This window comes from Ambystoma mexicanum, chromosome 1p (assembly GCF_040938575.1).
Source record: "Ambystoma mexicanum isolate Mex_15411 chromosome 1p, UKY_AmexF1_1, whole genome shotgun sequence".
NCBI lineage: Eukaryota > Metazoa > Chordata > Amphibia > Caudata > Ambystomatidae > Ambystoma > Ambystoma mexicanum.
The window spans coordinates 83,834,458-83,855,072 of record NC_090921.1 but is presented as its reverse complement, the minus strand read 5'-3'; the positions used below and the strand labels follow the sequence as shown (position 1 = coordinate 83,855,072).

At 50.6% G+C, this 20,615-nt stretch overlaps 1 protein-coding gene across 2 annotated transcripts in view; it reads left to right on the top strand.

Annotated features, from left to right (window-relative positions):
- The window catches only part of KIF1C (kinesin family member 1C), a 1,865,342-nt gene that overhangs the window by 527,093 nt on the left and 1,317,634 nt on the right, over positions 1-20,615 (top strand). For both annotated transcript variants that reach the window (XM_069643618.1, XM_069643608.1), the window contains exon 8: positions 20,360-20,471. In XM_069643618.1, coding sequence (XP_069499719.1) covers positions 20,360-20,471 — 112 coding nt within the window. The remainder of the gene's footprint in view (positions 1-20,359; positions 20,472-20,615) is intronic.

Below are 20,615 nucleotides of genomic sequence, written 5' to 3'. Positions count from 1 at the left end.
TCATATAATTTCAGTCAAGTGTGAAAAGGTCAATTGTGACCCTTTAAATTCGGTCAATTGTTCATTCGAACAATTTGGGTAATACCGAGAGTTGTGCTGGACCTTTCAACCCTCAACATCTCCTTACCCCTGCAACAATTCAAGATGGTACGCCAGCTTTTATAGCGGAGACATTGGACAAGGGAGACTGGATGTGCTCCCTGGACCTGAAGGACGAGTACCTACACGTCCCAATTTGGCATCCCCATCATTCTTTCCAACTCGGCCCCCAGGGTCTTTACCAGACTCATGAATGCTGTAGCAGCCCTCCTCCGAGCGCAGGGCCTCGGTGTCCAGTCAAAGGATTGAAAATAAAGGATTGAATGCCCTTTTGTTCGAATACAAAGGGACCAGAAAAAAAGTTGAAATGTTTTTTTATTTATATATTTTTTAAGTATAGTATGCTTAAAGTTTTTTATAAAAAGAAAACGGGGGGGTTGGGTCGGGGACCCCCATAAAAAAAATGGACCCTTATTTCGGTCCTTTTGGTGTAGAAAAAAAGGCATTTGAGCCTTTTGTTTTCGATCCTTTGACCTACAACCCAGGGCCTCCACATCTACCCATACCTCCACGACTGGCTCGTCAAGGCTTCATCCCCGGAAGCGGTTCACCACTCTTCCCATGCCCTTATGAACACGCTGCACGACCTGGGCTTTTCGCTCAACCTCAAGAAGTCACAGCTGCTCCCTACGCAGACTGACATTTCTGGGACTCTTTTGTGGCATGTGCTCAGAGGGTTTTCCCGTCGGAGGACAAGATCTCGGCCATCAAGAGGGCCACTTTCCACTTCCTCAGCGGAGAGATGACCTCTGCATGGTGGTACCAACATCTCCTGGGTCTACTAGCGGCGGTTCTGTTAGCCGTGCCGCACACGAGACTAAGGATGAGAAGGATTCGGCTGCACTTCAGGGCCTCATGGAATTGGGAGCGGGGCTCTCAATCTGCGCTTGTCAACGTTCCTCCAGCCGGACCTAACTTGGTGGTCAAGGGACTGCAACGTACAACCGGGCAAGCCCTTGCAGCTGCCCTCTCCGCAGGCCACCATCACCACAGACTCCTTGCTCGTGGGCTCGGGAGCCACCCTGGACAATCTCTCGGTCCACGGCACCTGGATTCGACAGGAGCGGGAATCCCCCATCAATTGGCTGGAGCTGAAAGCCATCTGGCTAGGGCTCAGACCATTCCTACCACTTCTCAAGGGCAAGGTGTCCTCATCCAGACAGAGAACCCGACGAGCATGTACTAAGTCAACAAGCAGGGAGGCACCAGATCCCTGCCTCCTGTGCAGACTGGCGATCAACATGTGGGAGTAGGCCCTGGAAAACGACATTTACCTCGGGGCAGTCCACCTCCCGGGCGAATCCAACCTGGAAGCGGAAAGGCTCAGCAGGCTGTGAGCGGACAATTATGAGTGGCAGCTAAACGACCTTGTTATTCAGGAGATCTTCAACAGGGGTGTCACCCCCACGTGGATCTCTTTGCCACCTGGCACAACAAGAAGGCTCCCCAGATCGCATCCTGGCAAGGTCAGGGCCCCGGCTCTCTTGGCGACTCATTTCACCTCCAGTGGACCGACATGAAAGCCTATGCTTTTCCGCTCACTTCTCTGATCCACAGGGTAATTTGCAAGATCAAGTAGTCTCGCCGACTCCTCATCATTCTGATAGCTCCATGGTGGCCATCCAGGCCATGGTTTTCGGAGCTACTCAGCCTCTCGGAGGTGCTCCCGATACACCTTCTGACGGGCCCAGCACATCTTCTGGCGCAGCAGGGGGGGCAGAATCATCCACCCTGCGCCAGGGAAATTAGTCCTCACAGCATGGTACCTGAGCAGGTAACGCTTCGGCACCTTAGCCTCTCACAGGCCAATCTGGAGATGATACAGGGCGCCAGGAGCAAAGCCACCAGAGCAGAGTACAAAAGAAAATGGACCAGATTCTGCCACTAGGCACACTCCAAGGGAATTGACCCCTTGGCTTGCACTTTGGACGACATGCTCTCCTTTTCGGCACACCTTGCTCATTCAGGCGTACAGGTGGATACCTGCCACACATACCTTGCAGCCATTGGGGCTTACAGGAACTCGGAGTGTATTTTTTCCTCCTCCAACCCTATCGTCAAAAAACATCTGACGGGTCTCGCTGGGCTCTACCCGCCCGTCAAAAGACTGCACTCGGTGTGGGACCTCAACATAGTCTTGGGTGCACTGGTACACAAACCATTCGAACCAATGGCGTCCATGGACATCAGGATGGTCACTATCAAGACAGCCTTACTAGTCGGCCTTACCGCTGCTTGTAGAGTCGGCGAGATCCAGGCGCTGGTCGCCTATGAGCCATATACCACCTTTCACAAGGACAAGGTAGTCATGCGGACGCACTCAGCTTTTCTGTCCAAAGTTCCGTGTGCTTTCCATCTTAACGAGGAAGTAGTCCTTCCTATGTTTTTTCCTGATCCTAAGGATGAAGCACAAAGAGTGCTGCACTGCCTGGATGTCAGGCATGCTCGGAAATTCTACTTGGACAGGACCAAGGGCTTCCGTAAATCGGATGCCCTGTTTGTCAATTTCGGGGGCTCAAGACCAGGCTATCGGGCCTCTAAGGCCTCCATATCCTGCTGGATGGCCTCTTGCCATCAAAGAAGCGTACAAGGGCCAGCACATGCCACTTCCGGTCAACATGCATGCCCACGCAGTCAGGGCCAAGGCAACGGCCATCGCATTCCAGCGCCATGCCGCTTGGCAAGTCATAAGCAGGGCGGCCACTTGGGCCTCTCCCTCGGCTTTCTGCAAGCATTACTGTTTGGACGCTGACTCGAGATCTGATGTGGCTTTCGGACAGGTGGTTCTCAGGAACCTATTTGCTTAAGGAGGGTCTTCTCTCCACCCTGGGGCTACAGTCAGTTGTAATTGCCCATACAGTATGGAGGAAAGGGGACGTGACGTAAGAGTAATTATGTTACTCACCGTAGTGACTAACGTACTCTTAGTTTGTAGCCCCTTTCCTCCATACGTCCCACCAACCTCCCCCCTAATAATACTGGTTTCATTAGGCAATGTTAAATTTATTGTAGATGCGTCAATGGGGACTGAAATGTGGCGGCGGAGTCAAGGCAGCGCATGCTCCCTGGGCCGTGCCCTGGCGTGCCTCTAAATTTAAAGGGGAAGATTGTTTTTTCTGGTGAAAAAAGGTTCCGTCTCCTGGAAGGGACACCCATGCAGTATGGAGGAAAGGGGACTATGGACTCATCACTACGGTGAGTAACTTATAATTTTTATGATAGCAAGATAGGAAGGAGAGCTTATGTAAAAATAGTAGTTGATGAAAGACATTTTGTTGCATACAGGCTGAGCATTCCAGAGTGCAGTGTTCAGGATGAAGAGAGGCGAGGTGGTTAGGTGTTGATGGAGGGATAGTTGACTTATTTTTGTTTGCTGGGAATAGGTGACAGAAGGGTGAAGTAGTGAAATGTTAATATGTGGGCTTTATGATGGGGGTAGGAAAGGAGTAAGTTGTAGCGTGAGTGGAGAAAGTGTAGGGAGGGTTGAGTAGTGTTAGGGAGAATTCTCATAAATGGCTGATTTCCCTTACCTAATGAGTCCCTCGGCAGCTTTGCTGGATTTCTAAGGTTTATTTGTTTTCACCTGGTTATAGTGTGAGCCTTTTTCCCACTCTTACATGTATTTTGCTGTGTGTGTTTTTCACTTTTTGTGTGATCTTGGGCACTGGAGCCTCACATACTCCATGGCCTCATATTTTTCATGTGTGTTACACAGCACCTTCAGTGCAGTGACACAGATGTCTTTGAGACTTCCCCCTGACTCAATTTTCTGGGGCTGACTACTGTCCCCCAGAAAAGGTAAAGTTGCCATTAACTTACACCCCATTTTACATGGAGTATTGGAAAGGGTTAATTCTTATCCCTTTTTGTCTGTCTCTTGGAGCATTGTTTTCACTCCCTTTACACTAAGGGCCTCATTACAACCCTGGCTCTCCCGTAATGAAGGATGCCGGTACGGCAAAGAGGAAGAGGGAGCTAATAACGGGCCATATGTAATGTGCCGGTTATTACCTCCCTCCCCATTCCCATTGAGACCTATGGGTGCTCAAATGGGGATTGGTTCCTGCAAGGAGGAATTACCAGGTCCTCCAATGTTGGAATGACCCGGGTATTGGAGCCCGGTATGGAGGCAGCCATGGCACTAATAGCACCATGGCTACCTCCATACTCGTAATGAGGCCCTAAGACTTGGCTGGTGGCTGTGGTAACTACCCTATTTTTCGTACCACGGTTGTCCTATATAAACGTGGTATTGTTTTAGGCTATTAAATTAGCCTCGAACATAAACCCGCTTGACCATATATATTTTATTACGTTTCCGGCTGGGTTTATTTGCCATTTCTTTTTGTAAATATCTTTCTCGTCTTTTACTCTGCGTGCCAAACCAGGTTTGGTCCCTTTGTTCTCCGTTTTTTTGCAGGCTTCTGCACAGAAGCCCTCCTTAAGGTGCCTGAACGTCTGGGTAGGCAGGATGTGAGGGAGGGGTCTTAGGACCCCTGCAATGGGTTCCCTTGGTAACCCAAGTCGCACTCCTGTTTGATTGGCTGGGGGACTGTCCTGCCAGGACAGCCACCCTGCTGTGTGATTGACAGCAAGGCTGTATGAATTGGGGTAACCTGCATAAAAAGCTGGTTTCTGGGACTGGATAGGCAGAGCCGCCACAGGAAAGAAAGAACCAACGAGGAGCTGATGGAAGAGGACCCCTACTACAACTGAACCTCCCAGTGAAGCCCTGCTGCAGGTCTGAATCTTCAGAATCCGACGACAGAGAAGATCCTCCAGGAAACTTCTTACCTTGAGCTTGTAGGACCAACCAGTTTGCCCAAACTGCAAGCCAGGACCCCTACTCTGGTCGAATTCGCTGTACAGAGCTACAGTGGGCCGGATAGCCAGGACGGTCAGACCCTGCTTGGGGTTTAAGGAGGGCACCTTTTATTTGTTGCTTTGCTCTGCTGCTGATTTCTTCCCTGGGTAGTGCACAACCCTCCAGTCTTCCTACTTCTTGAATGTCCGACAGCCACTTCAGGCACCGTGAGCCTGCAGGAACTACCATGAAGGTCCGCCTCAGCTACAGCTCCCTCTCCGTTTTAAGGTACTGTGCAAATCCGGTTTTTTTCGTTCAGCTGCGGTGAAAGTGTTTGAAATCTTTCTCCAAACCGAGGGCTTGTCTTTCTCTTCTCTTTGAACTAACTTTTATACCAACCAACCTAGTCTGGAATCCGTGGCACAAACTTTACCGCAAACTACCCTGAACTGTATTATCTTGAGCAAAAGACTTTTGACCCATTTACTTTGGCCCTAAGCCTTTTCTATCTGATTTTATCATTGTAGTTCCTATTGCTCACTTGTCCTGAGTACCTACCTGTTGGTGTGGTTGAATTTCTGTTAACTTTGTTCCCCCCGCCCCCCTTTTAAATTGCTGGAGTGCCATTTTGCTCCCACTTAATTTTGTGAGCTTAATTTGTCTGGAATTTAAGGGGTGTGGTGTATTAAGAGTGTGATTTGTAACTTGCTTATGATAGTGTAATGTTATACAACTTTAGAGTGAAATTAATTATTTTCTTTTACTTGGAAATCTTGAGTCAGTGTTTGCCTGAATCATAGTAATTGCTGTTTGTGTAAATATGATACTGCTCACTTACTCTTGAGATAAGTCTGGCTGCTCAGCCATCGCTACCACTTTAACTGTGTAGTACATGCTTGTACCAAAGGTGAATTTGTACTGTCACTTGTAGTCTTAATTGTGTGTGGTGTTCCCAAAGGGTACTGCATATAATTCTGCCTGAAAAGTAGGAGCGACAACAGGAGGGAATATTGTGAACTTTAGTGTGGAGAGACAGTACAGTAATAAGAAAGCTTGAGGTACTTGCAGGTGCCACAAAGAGTAAGGCAAAGCAAATGCTCATAGGCAAAGAGACTGGTTAATGGCTGGTCTTCGCTGTACCGCCCTTCACTGGGACACCCCTGCCTGGAGGCCCCTAAGGAGTTACACAGTGATGACACGCTCTTGTCAACAAATCAAATTTTAAACAAGTTAGCAAAACTCAAATATTGTAACTTTCAAGATTTCACACTAATAGCAGACAGTATATTATGTTAAGCTTGTTACTTTGGTCCCCAAAATGCTGCTGAGCCATTTCTGACTCAAGTGAACAAGCTCTAAATTGGTCTGTTGGTTTAAAAAGATCTTAAAACAGTATGGATATTGCAAGAGTTAGAATATATGCTCCTGCTCTTTATAGATCCACAGTGAAAGGTATGATATTCATTTATAGAATGCTAAATTAAAAACAATGTTTAATGTTCAATAGAACATGCGTGTTCTCCTTTCACTGAGTTAGAGATGAGTTAAATGACACATTTGGTACGGGTATGGGGAAAAGATGGGAAATTACCTTTAAGACTTCTTTTCATTTTTGATAAATATGATTTTAATATAATGAAAAGGCTATCAGGCCGATTCATGTAATTCCTCACAAAAGTGTTGCACGCGGCTGGCGCACAGCTTGCCCGTGCGAATGTCTGCGCCAGCCGCGTGCGATAAAATCAATTTCCGCGCACAGCGTATTCATGGATTCTCGCCTCCAAAAGCGGACGTGGCGCAGAGTGGCGCAGCGACCCTGCAGCAGCGGCAGTTACGCCCCCAAGAACGCCCTCGCGCAAGGAAAAGCCATCAAGATCGCAAAACCATCGCCAAGGGCTGCGCCAACCCTGTACCAGTTTACCGGACTGGCAAACAGCAAATGCAAAGCGGGGAACGTGTATTACGGGTTTCGGGAACACGTGTGCGCGAGAAGTCTCACACGCGATCTGGCCTGGGGGTGCGTGTGCGTGTATTTTAGGGGAGCGCGAGAAGTTCCACACGCGATCGGGTGAGCGTGTGCGTGTATTTCAGGGGTGCGCGAGAAGTTCCACACGCGATCGGGTGAGCGTGTGCGTGTATTTCAGGGGTGCGCGAGAAGTTGCACACGCGATTGGCCTGGGCGCGTGTATTTCAGAGGTGCGCGAGAAGTTCCACACGCGATTGGGCCTGGGGGAGCGTGTGCGTGTATTTCAGGGGTGCGCGAGAAGTTCCACAGGCGATTGGCCTGGGCGCGTGTATTCCAGAGGTGCGCGAGAAGTTCCACACGCGATCGGGCTTGGGGGAGCGTGTGCGTGTATTTCAGGGGTGCGCGAGAAGTTCCACATGCGATTGGCCTGGGCGCGTGTATTTCAGAGGTGCGCGAGAAGTTCCACACGCGATTGCCCTGGGAGCGTGTATTTCAGGGGTGCGCGGGAAGTTTCACACGCGATTGAGCTGCGTGCGGGTATTTCAGGGGTGCGCGGGAAGTTTCACACGCGATTGGGCTGCGTGCGGGTATTTCAGGGGTGCCGGGGAGTCCTACATGGGATTTGGCAGTGTGGGTCCTCCCAGGTGTTTCCTGTACACCCTCCACGGCCCCTGCAGGCAGCCCACACCACAGGGGACTACCCTGCATCCCTGGTCATGTTCCGCAGGCAGCCCACCCAACATGGGCATGCCCCCCAGCAAAGGCACATGTCTCCTTGCACTAATGATCACCAACTCATGTCCCCTTGCACCCCCACCATTGCGGGGCACCTGCCAGAAGACCCCCACTTATGTCCCACTCATGTCCCCACCACCCCCAATCCCCAGCAGTGCAGGGGCACCCTCCACCAGGCCCCCACCCATGTATGTCTCCTCCCACCCCCCAGCACTGTGGGGCACCTGCCAGCAGGCCCCCACCCATGTCCAACTCATGTTCCCCACCACCCCCACCCCCCCAGCACTGTGGGGCACCTGCCAGCAGGCCCCCACCCATGTCTCCCACCACCCCCAACCCCCAGCAGTGCAGGGGCACCCTCCACCAGGCCCCCACCCATGTCTCCCACCACCCCCACCCCCCAGCAGTGCAGGGGCACCCTCCGCCAGGCCCCCACCCATGTCTCCCACCACCCCCACCCCCACCCCTCAGCACTGTGGGGCACCTGCCAGCAGGCCCCAACTCATGTTCCCCAGCCAACATGTCATCCCAATCTAGATCCCTGGTCCGTATGGTCAGCCTCCAAATGCAAAACACCCACCCGAGTATTGCATCCACCCACTCAGAAATGGCAATTACATAACAGAACACCAATTGCAAGTTTCGAAACACACATGTCCCTCACATACACCCAATGGGTGTCAGTGAATCTCAAAACCCATATCATGATATGCATGAAACCAATGAGATGATACTACACATTGAAGTTCGATTAAAAAAATATGTATTAAAGGAAACATAAATAGATTCAAAAATACAGAAACAGAAACAGAAATGGGAATGTACAAAAATGAAAAGAAGCATGTCCGTTCAAAAAAAGCAAAACCAAAAATCATTATCCAAAGTAATGGTGTCCAAAGTCACTGTCCACAAAAGCAAATCCAATGGGAAATAATAATTGAAAGCCATTGCTCCATGGGTAAATTGTGAAAGAAAAATTAAATCCAACAGTGAACTATGTACACACTAACAAGCCAGGGTCCATTATCCCAACAAAAGAAATGAAACCTATCTAACAACACTAACTAATAAAATAAACTATATACAAACATGTGGCCAATGTCCAAAAGGTCCAAAATAAAGCAAAAAACAAAGGAAACCTAACACTACCTACATAACTATGTACAAGGGCAGCGGGCTAGTCTGACGGCTCACTTTTGGATGTCCCGGCCCAGGGCATCATCGAACTCCTGCTCAATGTCCCGGAGGCGGTTCTCCTCCATGGCCCCGAGGGTCCGCAGGGCCGTCGACGTGTCCACCTCCAACCCCCTGCGGATTGCCTCGAGGCACTCGGCCCGCCTCAGGGCCCTCCGCATGGAGTTCTCCGCCCTGACCATTGTGAGCCGTGCCTCTTCCGCCCGCTGCCGCTCCGCATCTATGGCGTGGCCCAACCGCTGCCACATGGAAGACACTCTCTGTCCTGGGTCCTCCTGCCCTCCGGCCGATGCCTGCCCCTCCGATGTTGAAGGCCCCGAGCCTTCATGGCACCCACCACGTTGCTGCTGCTGCTGTGCCTCTGCCCGTGCACTGCCTCCTGCTGCCTGCACATCCTCCGCCGGCTGGGGAGCAGTCGTTGATGTGGCCACCCCTGCTGGACGTCCGACTCCCGACTGTGGCAGGGATGCCTCCTCCACCAGCCTGGCCGCACCGTCAGAGGCAGCTCCACAGGGCACCCAGGTGACTGATGGGTGGGAAGATGGCACGGAGGACGACTGGCGCGTAGGGGGTTCAATTGAGGAGAGGGTCGTAGCAAGCCCAATCAAACGGAGGAATCCGGCCTGGGTGACCTGTCCCAGCAGGCTGACGTGGTCAACGAGCCATTCGAGATGACGTGCAGTCTCCTCATAAAAAGACTGCAGGTCACCTCGCATGGCCCGTTGACGCAACGCCACACCAGTCAGGACAGGCTCAACCCGGACCCGTAGAGCCACGTCCGCAGGTAGAGGAAGGCCAGTTGTCGTTTGCTCATCCCCTGCCTGAAAACGGGTCTGGGCGTAGGCATCCCTGCTGGTGCAAGATGATGCAGGGACAGGATCAGGAACAGGATTGCACACAGGCACCTCCGCGGCGGCCTGTGCTGCCTCCTGTCCCTGGTCCTGCACTGCACCACTAGCACCAGTGGGATCCCCACCTCCAGACCCCGTCTCTGTTGCTTGCACGGCCTCCTCCTCCACCAAACCCCCCACCAACCTGGATGACTCCGTGCCATATTCCCCCGTTGGGCCCTGTGGGGGTCCCAGCTGCCCCTTCTGCTGCCGAGGAGTCCAACTCCAACCTCCGCCTCTTAGACCTCCCCCTGACAGCTGCGGCCTGGGACGCGGCACCGGACTCCTCACTCCCTGACGAGATGACACCATGGGAGGGGAGCCAGGCCTTGCGTCTCCGGCTGGCGGTGGGATCCCCGCCACTGTGCTCCACAGCACCTTCTCCGCCCTCTTCATCAGTTGACGCTGCAGACAGGGAGAAATAAAACACAGGCATCAGGGCACTGTACAATGGACACATACACACATGACAGTTGTACATGAGTGGCATTGGCAAACCTCAGACATGCCATCACAATCCCCAACACACGTGTAATTTCAACTCGCACACATGAGCCATACCACAGCCATATCGCAACTGCCAGCACCATCCATACCCATACAACAGCATGAGCAGGCAAAGCTGAGCCAGACATCACATGCAACACAGGAAGTGCACCACACATGTACACACACCACCACACTTGCATGCATGTGTACACCTCTGCCAAGTGTCGCAGTGTTCAGATGGGCATCCATGTCACATCTGCCAATCAGGCTTCCACATCCCGCTGTCACATGCATCCATGTTGCATCACTGTTGCACCCTTGTCAAATACACACAAATGCACATGTACACAGTGCTGATACATGCAGCTGAAAACAACATACATGCGTGACATCACGGACATGTCTACCTACATACACATTCATCCAAACATGTGTGCCCACACAACTGCATTTGGCATGCAAGCCTACACACACAAGCACCATCCATGTCTCACACATCACAGCCCTCGCATGTGTTAGCCCCACGGCCCTGTACAACCCCACCCATACTCGACCCCATACAAAAAGATGTGCAACCTGCACACTACTGAAACATCACCACACGCACAGCTCACAATCAGGATGCATGCACACTTACCGCTCGACTCCAGACGGGTCTGCCTCTCAAGGACCTGGACGTGGAGCGCTGGGGATATGCGTTCCAGGACCCTCATCTGATCTTCTGACAAGTGGCCCCGGCGCCCCTTGGCATCCGCTGCCTTCAAGAGGCGCCGGGCCTTGTTCAGGGTCCTGGACCTGAAGTCCTCCCAGCGCTTCTTGACATGTTGGAAGTCGCGGACTGCCACCCCCTCCGCGTTGATGGCAGTCACGATGTCAGTCCAGATCCGAGTCCGTCCTTCCTTGTCGGCGCGGGAACTTCCGAAGAGGGCATCATACTGCCCCAGGACTTGCTCCACCAGGACACCAACTTCGGTGGCACTGAAGCTGGTGCTCCTCTGCCTCTCTGGCCGGGGTTTGTCTGTGGTGCCAGATGTTGCAGTGCCCGACATGACAACCCCAGAGGCAGGAGTGGGTGGGCAACTGGGTCATGGGGCTGGGCTGTGGAGCGATGGAATCCCAGTCGGGAGTCTTCGGTTCCAGCAGGGGTGGTCACAGCAACAGCACCCCTGGCTGATGTGCAGGCAGCAAATGGCAGGGCACGTGGGCAGCAGGCAGTCGGGCAGCAGCAGATGGCAGGTGGGAGCGTGCTCGGGGCTCTGGGGGGCAGTAGTTCGGCCTTCTGGGCAGGAGCGTGGTCTTCCGTGTGGTCTGCTTGATACGGAGTGATTTGGCACGTGAAAATTCTGCACGTCAGCGTGTAATTCGAGGAAAGGCCCTAAGCGCGTAAGCGCGCATACGCGATTCCATTGGACCAAAGGCCCTTAGTGCGTATGCGCGTCTGACTTATCGCGCACGGGCGTTGCTTTTCGTGGGGTGCGGTGCATGTGTTTTGTTTTGCAGGCGTTGGGGTTCACACGCTATCACTTCACAGCGGGTGGGTGTTGGCTATGTGTTCTTCTACACGCAAGGCAGACGGTGAGTGGTACCCTGCTCCCCCAGGCCTGATTGATTGTAAAACCACCCGCGAGCCCCTGAAATACACGCGCCCAGGCCAATCGCGTGTGAGAAACTTCTCGCGCACCTCTGAAATACACGCGCCCAGGCCAATCGCGTGTGGAACTTCTCGCGCACCCCTGAAATACACGCGCCGAGGCCAATCGCGTGTGGAACTTCTCGCGCACCTCTGAAATACACGTACCCCGCTCCCCGAGGCCGGATCGCGTGTGAAAAAACCCGCGAGCCCCTGAAATACACGCTCCCAGGCCAATCGCATGTGGAACTTCTCGCACACCTCTGAAATACACGCGCCCAGGCCAATCGCGTGTGGAACTTCTCGCACACCTCTGAAATACACGCGCCCAGGCCAATCGCGTGTGAAACTTCTCGCGCACCTCTGAGATACACGCACACACTCCCCCAGGCCCGATCGCGTGTTGGCCTTCTCTGGCGCACATTTTTTTTTCCTGCGCAGGGACGCTACCACCTGCTTTCGTGTGGCGGACATGTATGGGCCTGTGCGCATCTTTGGCCGTGTGCTGTTTTTCCCTATTCCATTCCATGAATACGTGTTGTAGGTGAGCGTGTGGGCGTTCTGCGCACTTGCCTCCTGTACTTCCCCCGTGACGCCCACATTTTCACGAGTTGTTCCCCATTCTGCGTTTAACACCCCGTGTTACTCCTACTTTTGTTATGTGTGCCGCACTATGTGCGAATTCGCTGTGGCCTTATCGCACGGCGTTCGGTGACCTGTGCGCCAGCATGCGCCGCGCACTTTTTCAGCGCACATCCCACATTTTGCGCATGCACGGACTTCCATGAATAGATGTGCGATGTTTTCTGTGCGATAATCGCACTTGCACTGCGATTTTCGCTATTTCACTGCAAATCGCACATTTTCGCACGCGTGCACCGTTTTTTCAGTGCACGTTGATTCCATGAATCGGCCTGTATATTTCCCGAGGGGAAAGGCAATATGATTTTGAGAGCCTGAATTTCTCAACTTATTAGGTTATAATATGAAATGTTATCAAGCATTTTGTATGTAAACAGTTGATCGCCATTTTTTAATTGATGTTTGTAGGAGCTTTTTTAAGCTATCTTAACATACACTTGTGTTATGTTTTACATGTTTTATTTACTGTCTCATGCTCTTAATTGTTGATTTTTCCTTGGGCTAATTCCATTAAAAAAACTTGACTTGACAATCCCGTTAATGTTTGCGCTTGAGACGTGTTCTGTGTGTCTCTCTATCTCTCCCTCTCGCTCTCTCCGTCTGTCTCTCTCTCTCCCTCCACCTCTTGGTTTACCCAAGACAGTATACAAAAAATCATGTGGAAACTCTTTAAACAGTTTCTTTAAGCTTTCCTAGAGAGTGTGTGTGTGTATGTATATATATATATATATATATATATATATATATATATATATATATATATATTTCTGAGGCTTGTGGAATCTGCTTAGATCACATGCTGTGCATAGGCCGACATCTAGTGGAAGCTGCGGAGTATTACAGTTTGTTTTTCGAAACTCGAAAATGGGCGTCGACACAGGCGTGCCAGTAATACTATCCCTATTGTGACGTCCACTGTACCCAAGATCCCTCACGCGTCTGGGATCCTCAGATTGTTTTTTTCCGCCATACTAGTCGGAAGCATCTTGCGGAGTCCCCTGGCCTTAGCCATACTTTTGCTATTATTGCAATTTAAAATTATTTATTAACATCCTTCCCCACCCCAACGTCGAACATCGATCTCGACGACGGCTGGAGAAGACATCGACCGTCGGCTGCTGCACGACGGATCTGGGCCTCGGAAGGCCGCTGGCCTCGGCCCGGGCCTAGTAGGCCGCTGGCCTCGGCCCTGCAAGTAGGGAGAGTGGGGGGTGGTACATACTCTTCACTCTTGGTATATAGGTACACTATATTTTCCTACACTTACCAGCCCGCTGCCTCAAGGTGCGTATGGAGGGTACCCCTTTCCAATTCTGCCCCAAGTGCAATCGCAAATACCCTTGGGTCGACAGGCACGCCACGTGCAATCTCTGCTTGCCGAGGGACCACCCCGAAGCGAACTGCAGAGCGTGTAGTAGGTTTAAACCTAAAACACTTAAGGACCGTTCGACAAAGCGTTGGGCCCACCACGCCAGGCAGGCAGCCATGGCAGCGGAGGGCGCCTTCAGCGATGGCAGCGACGCCGTACTTTCGGACGGCGAGGGCATTACGGCGTCGAAAGACTGCCGAGCGCAGGTCCCCGACCTCGGAAGGTTGTCCGGCAGGGCGGCTATGGGGAAGACCCCCGGCGACGCAAGCGCTACACCTACACACACTAAGCACACTAAGTCCAACCGAACCTCGACGACGTCGACTTCTCGGAAAGAGGCACGGATAGAACGGTCCGACTCGGTGTCCTCTGGGCGCTCTCGATCGAGATCGCCTCATGACGCAAGGCAATCATCCACTCTTGCCAAGAGTGCCTCGCTCCCAAGATTAACGGAAGTTCGATCGTCGGAAGACGAAGACGACTTCCACCCCCAGGCCGCGCTCCAAGAGACCGAGAGCGCAGTTAACACCAGCGAGGCCCCACGCGCGAAACAAGATACCTCTCCCGACCCTCGGCGCCAGGCGTCGAAAGTCTCTGGGGCCTCTAAAGGGCAGGGAAAACATTTTTCCACGCACCAGGAGGGAGGGAAACAGCGGAAAGCTCAGCCTTCCACTCCTGTAAGACCATCCTTCCACCCCAAGCAGACAGGTAAACATAAATCTACTGGGACATCAACATCCAGCAAGGGTACCCTTGATAAGTCCTCTAAGTTGCCTACTAAAGTCATACCCTGTTCCAAAGAATGGTCCAGTGAGGACATAGACAGGGTCATGTCAAGGATGTCTTCCTTAGCGGATTTTTATGACAAAAACCCAGAACATTTCCTTTCGTATGACCCTCAAGGGGCCACACCCTCAGGCTCCTCTGATCCTATCCCCCTAAGTAAAAAGGCCCGGGTCGAAAGACCTGACCCCTTCGAGGTGCAGCCTTACTCTACTCCATACTCTACTCCACACCCCAGTTACCAAGGACAACCTTTCCCTGAAGGGGACCAGGAGTTTTCAATTATGGAGGAACGAACCGGGTCTGAATACTATGCGGAGGATGAGGACCTGGAGGAGGTAGAAGATGAGGAAATTTACAGAGTAGATTCCCCGGTAGAGAGTGAAGCCCCAGTTACCGACTCGCCAGTTGATAACCAACCCCTCCTTAATGAAGTTCTTGCTCGCGCAGCAGAACATTTTCACATCGACACCCACGGTGTACAGGAGGAAAGGGACTTCGCAGAAGAGTTGGTGGGAGAGAGGAGGCCGGTCGCTCAGACCATCCCTATCCTTAAATCCATCCAACGTAGAATAGATCCATCCCTGGTGAATCCTAACCTCACCAGAGCCGTCAACCCCAGAGTCGAAAAACTTTTTCGGGCAGCCCAGTCTGACCCTCTTTATATAAGAGGTCATCTTAAACCAGACTCCCTAGTGGTTACCAACACTCGGAAGAGGGCTGGGACACCCTTATCGTCGTCAGAAGCTCCTCCCGACAAGGAGAGCAAAAGACTGTACGGGTTTGGCAGGAAGGTAGCCTCAACGTCCGCCTACCAAGCAAGGATTGCAAACTCCACCACCCTGTTGGCAAGTTACAACTGCCATCAATGGGAAGAGGTCGCGGCGCTCATAGCCTCTGCTCCTGAACCGTTAAGGGCCAGTTGGCTCGGATCTCGGCAGAAGGGAGAGCCGTGTCTGGTTGCATATTCAAAGCAACTTTCGACGCTGCAGACAACGCAGGAAGATTGATAGCAGAAGGAACTGTTATCAAGAGACATGCGTGGTTACGGCAGTCGGGGTTCAAAACAGAAACACAGGCTTCATTAATAGACAAGCCGGTGGAACCAGATCTATTGTTTGGGAAAGCGGTCGAAGACGCACTTAAAAATGCCAAGGACGAGTACGAGACTCTCAAATCCCTTGGCCAGCTTACCAACAAACCCCCGAACCAGAGGGGGAACAGTAATTTTCGTCGCCCACGCGGCCAAAATTCACAGAGGCAACTATGCCCAAGGACAGGGTACACAATGGAACAACAACCAGCAGTCTACCCAAAGTTACAGTAAAGGTAACAAGAGAGGTCGTGGAAGAGGCAGAGGCAGCCCCAACAAGGGAGGTGGCACGCCTCCGCCAAAGCAGTGACGCTCAGTTCAGGGTCCCTTCTCACGCAACCCCAGTAGGGGGACGCATTTCCAACTTCACCCAGGCTTGGGAAGGGATCACCTCAGACAGATGGGTGCTGTCAACAGTGTCCACAGGATATTGTATAGAATTACTGCAGCGTCCCCGGAACCACCCTCCACGACAAAGAATACACTCCTTAGAACATCAGAAGATCCTTCTCGAGGAGATCGCCATTCTGCTAGAAAAGGACGCGATAGAACTCGTCCCAGGACACCAGGTAAACAAGGGTATCTATTCAACTTACTTCCTTGTGCCAAAGAAAGATTTGACAATGCGCCCAGTATTGGACTTACGGCCTGCCAACAAGTATGTCAAGCCCCAAAAATTCCGTATGACCACGCTACAAGAGGTAATCCCCCTCCTAAAAAAGGGGGACTACATGGCAACCTTGGATATGAAAGATGCTTATTTTCATATTTCCATGCTCCCGGCGCACAAAAAATACTTGCGCTTCAAAGTGGACAGTCGCCACTACCAATTCAAGGTACTGCCCTTCGGGATAGCTTCAGCACCAAGGGTATTCACCAAGGTACTGGCGGTGGCAGCTGCACACCTACGCAGGGAGGCAATCCCAGTGTACCCTTATCTGGACGACTGGCTCATAACGGGGGAAACCCCAAGAATTTGCAGGTCAAACATTCAGAGGACTATCGACCTGCTCCACGAGTTAGGCTTCTCTATCAACGAGAAGAAGTCAAGTCTGGTGCCAAGCACCTCAAAACAGTTCGTAGGAGCAATCCTAGATACTCAGAAAGGGTTGACCTTCCCCTCGGAAGAGAGAATTCGGAATATACTACTGCAAATTCCACATTATCAGTCAGGTCAACAAATAACGGTACGCAAAGCAATGCGGTTACTGGGCATGATGGCGTCATGCATTTACCTGGTCCCCACGCGCGTCTGCGCATGCGTCCCATGCAGGAATGGTTGGCGAAACAGTGGTCTCAGGCAAGTGGTCAGTGGGACGATCTAGTGGTCGTTTCGCCAACACTCGTACAGAGCTTACACTGGTGGACAAAGGAGAAACTCGCAAGGGGAAAACCCTTTTACGATCCCGAAGTACAAGCAGTGGTAACTACAGATGCTTGCCTGACTGGGTGGGGAGCTCACCATCTCCACCACACAGCTCAGGGTATCTGGTCTCACTCAGTAGCCAAGAACCACATCAACCTGCTAGAGCTTCTGGCAGTATTCCGAGCGCTTCGGGCGTTCGAGCCCCTTCTACTAAACTTGTCGGTGCAGATCCGGACGGACAGCACGACAGCCATGTTCTATCTGAACAAACAAGGAGGGACTCGTTCGCCAAATCTGTCCAAGCTTGCCCAGAAAATCTGGATATGGGCACTCAGACGGAACATCTTCCTATCAGCACAACATGTTCCAGGGGAGCTCAATTCCCTAGCGGATGCCCTAAGCAGAGACTCCCTTCCAGAAGAACACGAATGGGTCCTTCACAGAGAGATCGTAGAAGATCTCTTCTCTCAGTGGGGTTTCCCCACTATAGACCTATTCGCCACAAGCGAAAACAAACAATGCCCAGGATTTGCATCCAGGTTCCCCCAGCCAGACTCCCAAGGGAACGCCCTGTGGATGAACTGGTCAGGGATGTTTGCGTACGCTTTTCCACCAACCCCTCTCATCAGAAAGGTGGTGTACAAGATGAACAAGGAATCGATGACGCTCATCCTAGTTGCTCCCATGTGGGCGAGACAACCATGGTTTCCACACCTACGCAGGATGGCGCTGTGCGAGCCCATCAAACTCCCAGCCTGGTACAACCTACTGTCCCAGCAACAAGGTCTAACAGTGCACCAAGAACCCAACTCAATGAACCTAGCAGCATGGCTCCTGAGGTCATAGAGTTTGGGCATCTCAATTTACCACAGAGGTGTATGGACATCCTAAAAGAATCCAGGAAACCAAACACAAGGCACTGTTACTTTGACAAGTGGAAGAGATTCGTTATTTGGTGCCAGAATAAACAAATCATCCCAGTTGATTGCACTCCTTCCAACGTGGTAACATACATGCTCCACCTGCTGGACGCAGGGTTGGTTTTTAACTCTCTGAAAGTACACCTGGCAGCCCTCTCGGCTTACACCACATCCCATAACAAAGTATCGTGGTGGAAAGTACCAGTAGTTAAAGCCTTCATGGAAGGAGTAAAGAGACTTCACCCTCCTATTTCGAACCCACCGCCAGGATGGGACCTCAATGTGGTGCTAGCTAAGCTCATGGGCCCCCCTTTCGAACCCATGCATAAAAGTAGTCTCAAACACCTGACTTATAAAACGGCCTTCTTAGTAGCCATTACCTCCATAAGAAGGGTCAGTGAAATTCAGGCTCTGTCAGTGCAAGATCCTTTCTTTATTATCCACAAAGACAAACTGGTTTTACGCACACACCCTAGGTTCTCACCTAAAGTCATATCTAAATTCCATGTAAACCAGTCCATCGAGCTTCCGGCTTTCTTCCAGAACCCGCAAAGCTCGGCTGAGGTGAAACTACACATCCTTGATGTGCGTAGGGCGGTCCTCTACTATGTAAATAAGACCAGACCGCTAAGAAAAACAGATCAACTGTTTGTCTCCGTAGCTACAGGCAGAGAGGGGGATCGCGTCTCTAAAGGCGCGATCTCGAAGTGGATTATCAACTGTATACAGCTGTGTTACTCTCTTTCTGAAAAGACTCTGCCTTTTACGCCAAGGGCCCATTCTACTAGAGGCATTGGTGCCACTCTGGCTTTCATTGCAAATGTTCCCCTCGACACCATTTGCAAAGCAGCTACTTGGAGCTCTATTCACACTTTTACTCAGCATTACTGCATTGACACTCATTCCAAGACAGATACACAAGTGGGACAAGCGGTTCTAAGACACCTGTTTGCTCATGACCCTTCTCACATCCCACCTCCTTCTTCGGGTACTGCTCGCTAATCTATGCACAGCATGTGATCTAAGCAGATTCCACAAGCCTCAGAAGGGATACATTACTCACCGTAATCGTATTTCTGATGCTTGTATCTGCTTAGATTCACATGCGACCCACCCTTCCTCCCCTCCGAGAGAAGGCGCATGATTGCTTGTAGTCTTACCTTTCTGCCTATCTGCTTGGATTATCTGTACTCACGCTACTCCTCATGCTTCCTCATGTCAGAAAAAATACAATCTGAGGATCCCAGACGCGTGAGGGATCTTGGGTACAGTGGACGTCACACTAGGGATAGTATTACTGGCACGCCTGTGTCGACGCCCATTTTCGAGTTTCGAAAAACAAACTGTAATACTCTGCAGCTTCCACTAGATGTCGGCCTATGCACAGTATGTGAATCTAAGCAGATACAAGCATCAGAAATACGATTACGGTGAGTAATGTATCATATATATATATATATATATATATATATATATATATATATAATAGCTTCCAAATCTTAGAAGATTTTGAAACTTATGAAGTGTGTGTCTGCTGTTTGTTTGAAAGGTTTACATGTGATCTTTCATATATTGTCTCGGGAAAGCCAATATAGCTATAATAGGAGGGTTGTGAATTGTAAATTGATGCTTTCAATTCTTTTTTTCTTTGCAAAAAATACAATTTCATAGAAAATTGTGAATTTGTTTACAATAAATAGGGAAGCTAATACTAATATTTTATTGGTAATGTTTAATGACCAATGCACTCAGGGCTCCAGATAAGATGTTGAAGTGGGAGTATTTTACTCCTTTTTTTTTTTGTAAAGTTGGGAGTAAAATGAGTTTTTGGAGAGTAAAAATCCAATTAACAATGGGAGTATTTTATAAGTTAGTAAAAATGTATTAACTGGGAAACAGAAATGGTTTTGTAATTAGTTTGCATTCATATGCAATAAAAGATGCATGTTTACTTCTTCCAATTGGGCAGTAACAATAGCAATGTCTTCCTGTGGTACTACTGCACTGCTAGTCAAAACATATCCATGGAGCTGTGTGAGTGAAAGCAGGGGCACAAGGTCATGTGTCGGTTTCCCATTTTTTTGTTAGGAGTATTTTTACTCTCTATTTTTTTTTTGGGAGTATTTGCCTATTTTTAGGTAGTTAAGTGTCTGATACGCCCCTTACCTGTAGGGCTGAATACTCTTGTTTTAAATTAAGATGAACTATAAATGCTCAATGTAGGAGCCCTTAATTTATTTGTACAAATGGTTTCCTTTAAGTGTAATTTTAATGGTTGACTTAAGCAATTTAAGCTTCAGATAGTTGCTCTAGCATTGAACACTACAACTATTAATGCGGCTCATGCCATGTTGTCTACTATTGTTACACCCACTACAGAACTGTAGCAGCCACCAACATGAACGAGACAAGCAGCCGCTCCCATGCTGTCTTCACAATCGTTTTTACTCAGAAGAGGCATGATGAAATGACAAGTTTGGATACAGAAAAGGTAAGATGGCATGCTCTGTTCGCTTCCATGGTGCCAACGTATATATATTTTGAGTTAGATGGGTCATTTTAAGGTGTCATTGATGTGACTGATCTAATTATCCACACCAACTGGATCAAAACCTGCACTCATACATACCAGATT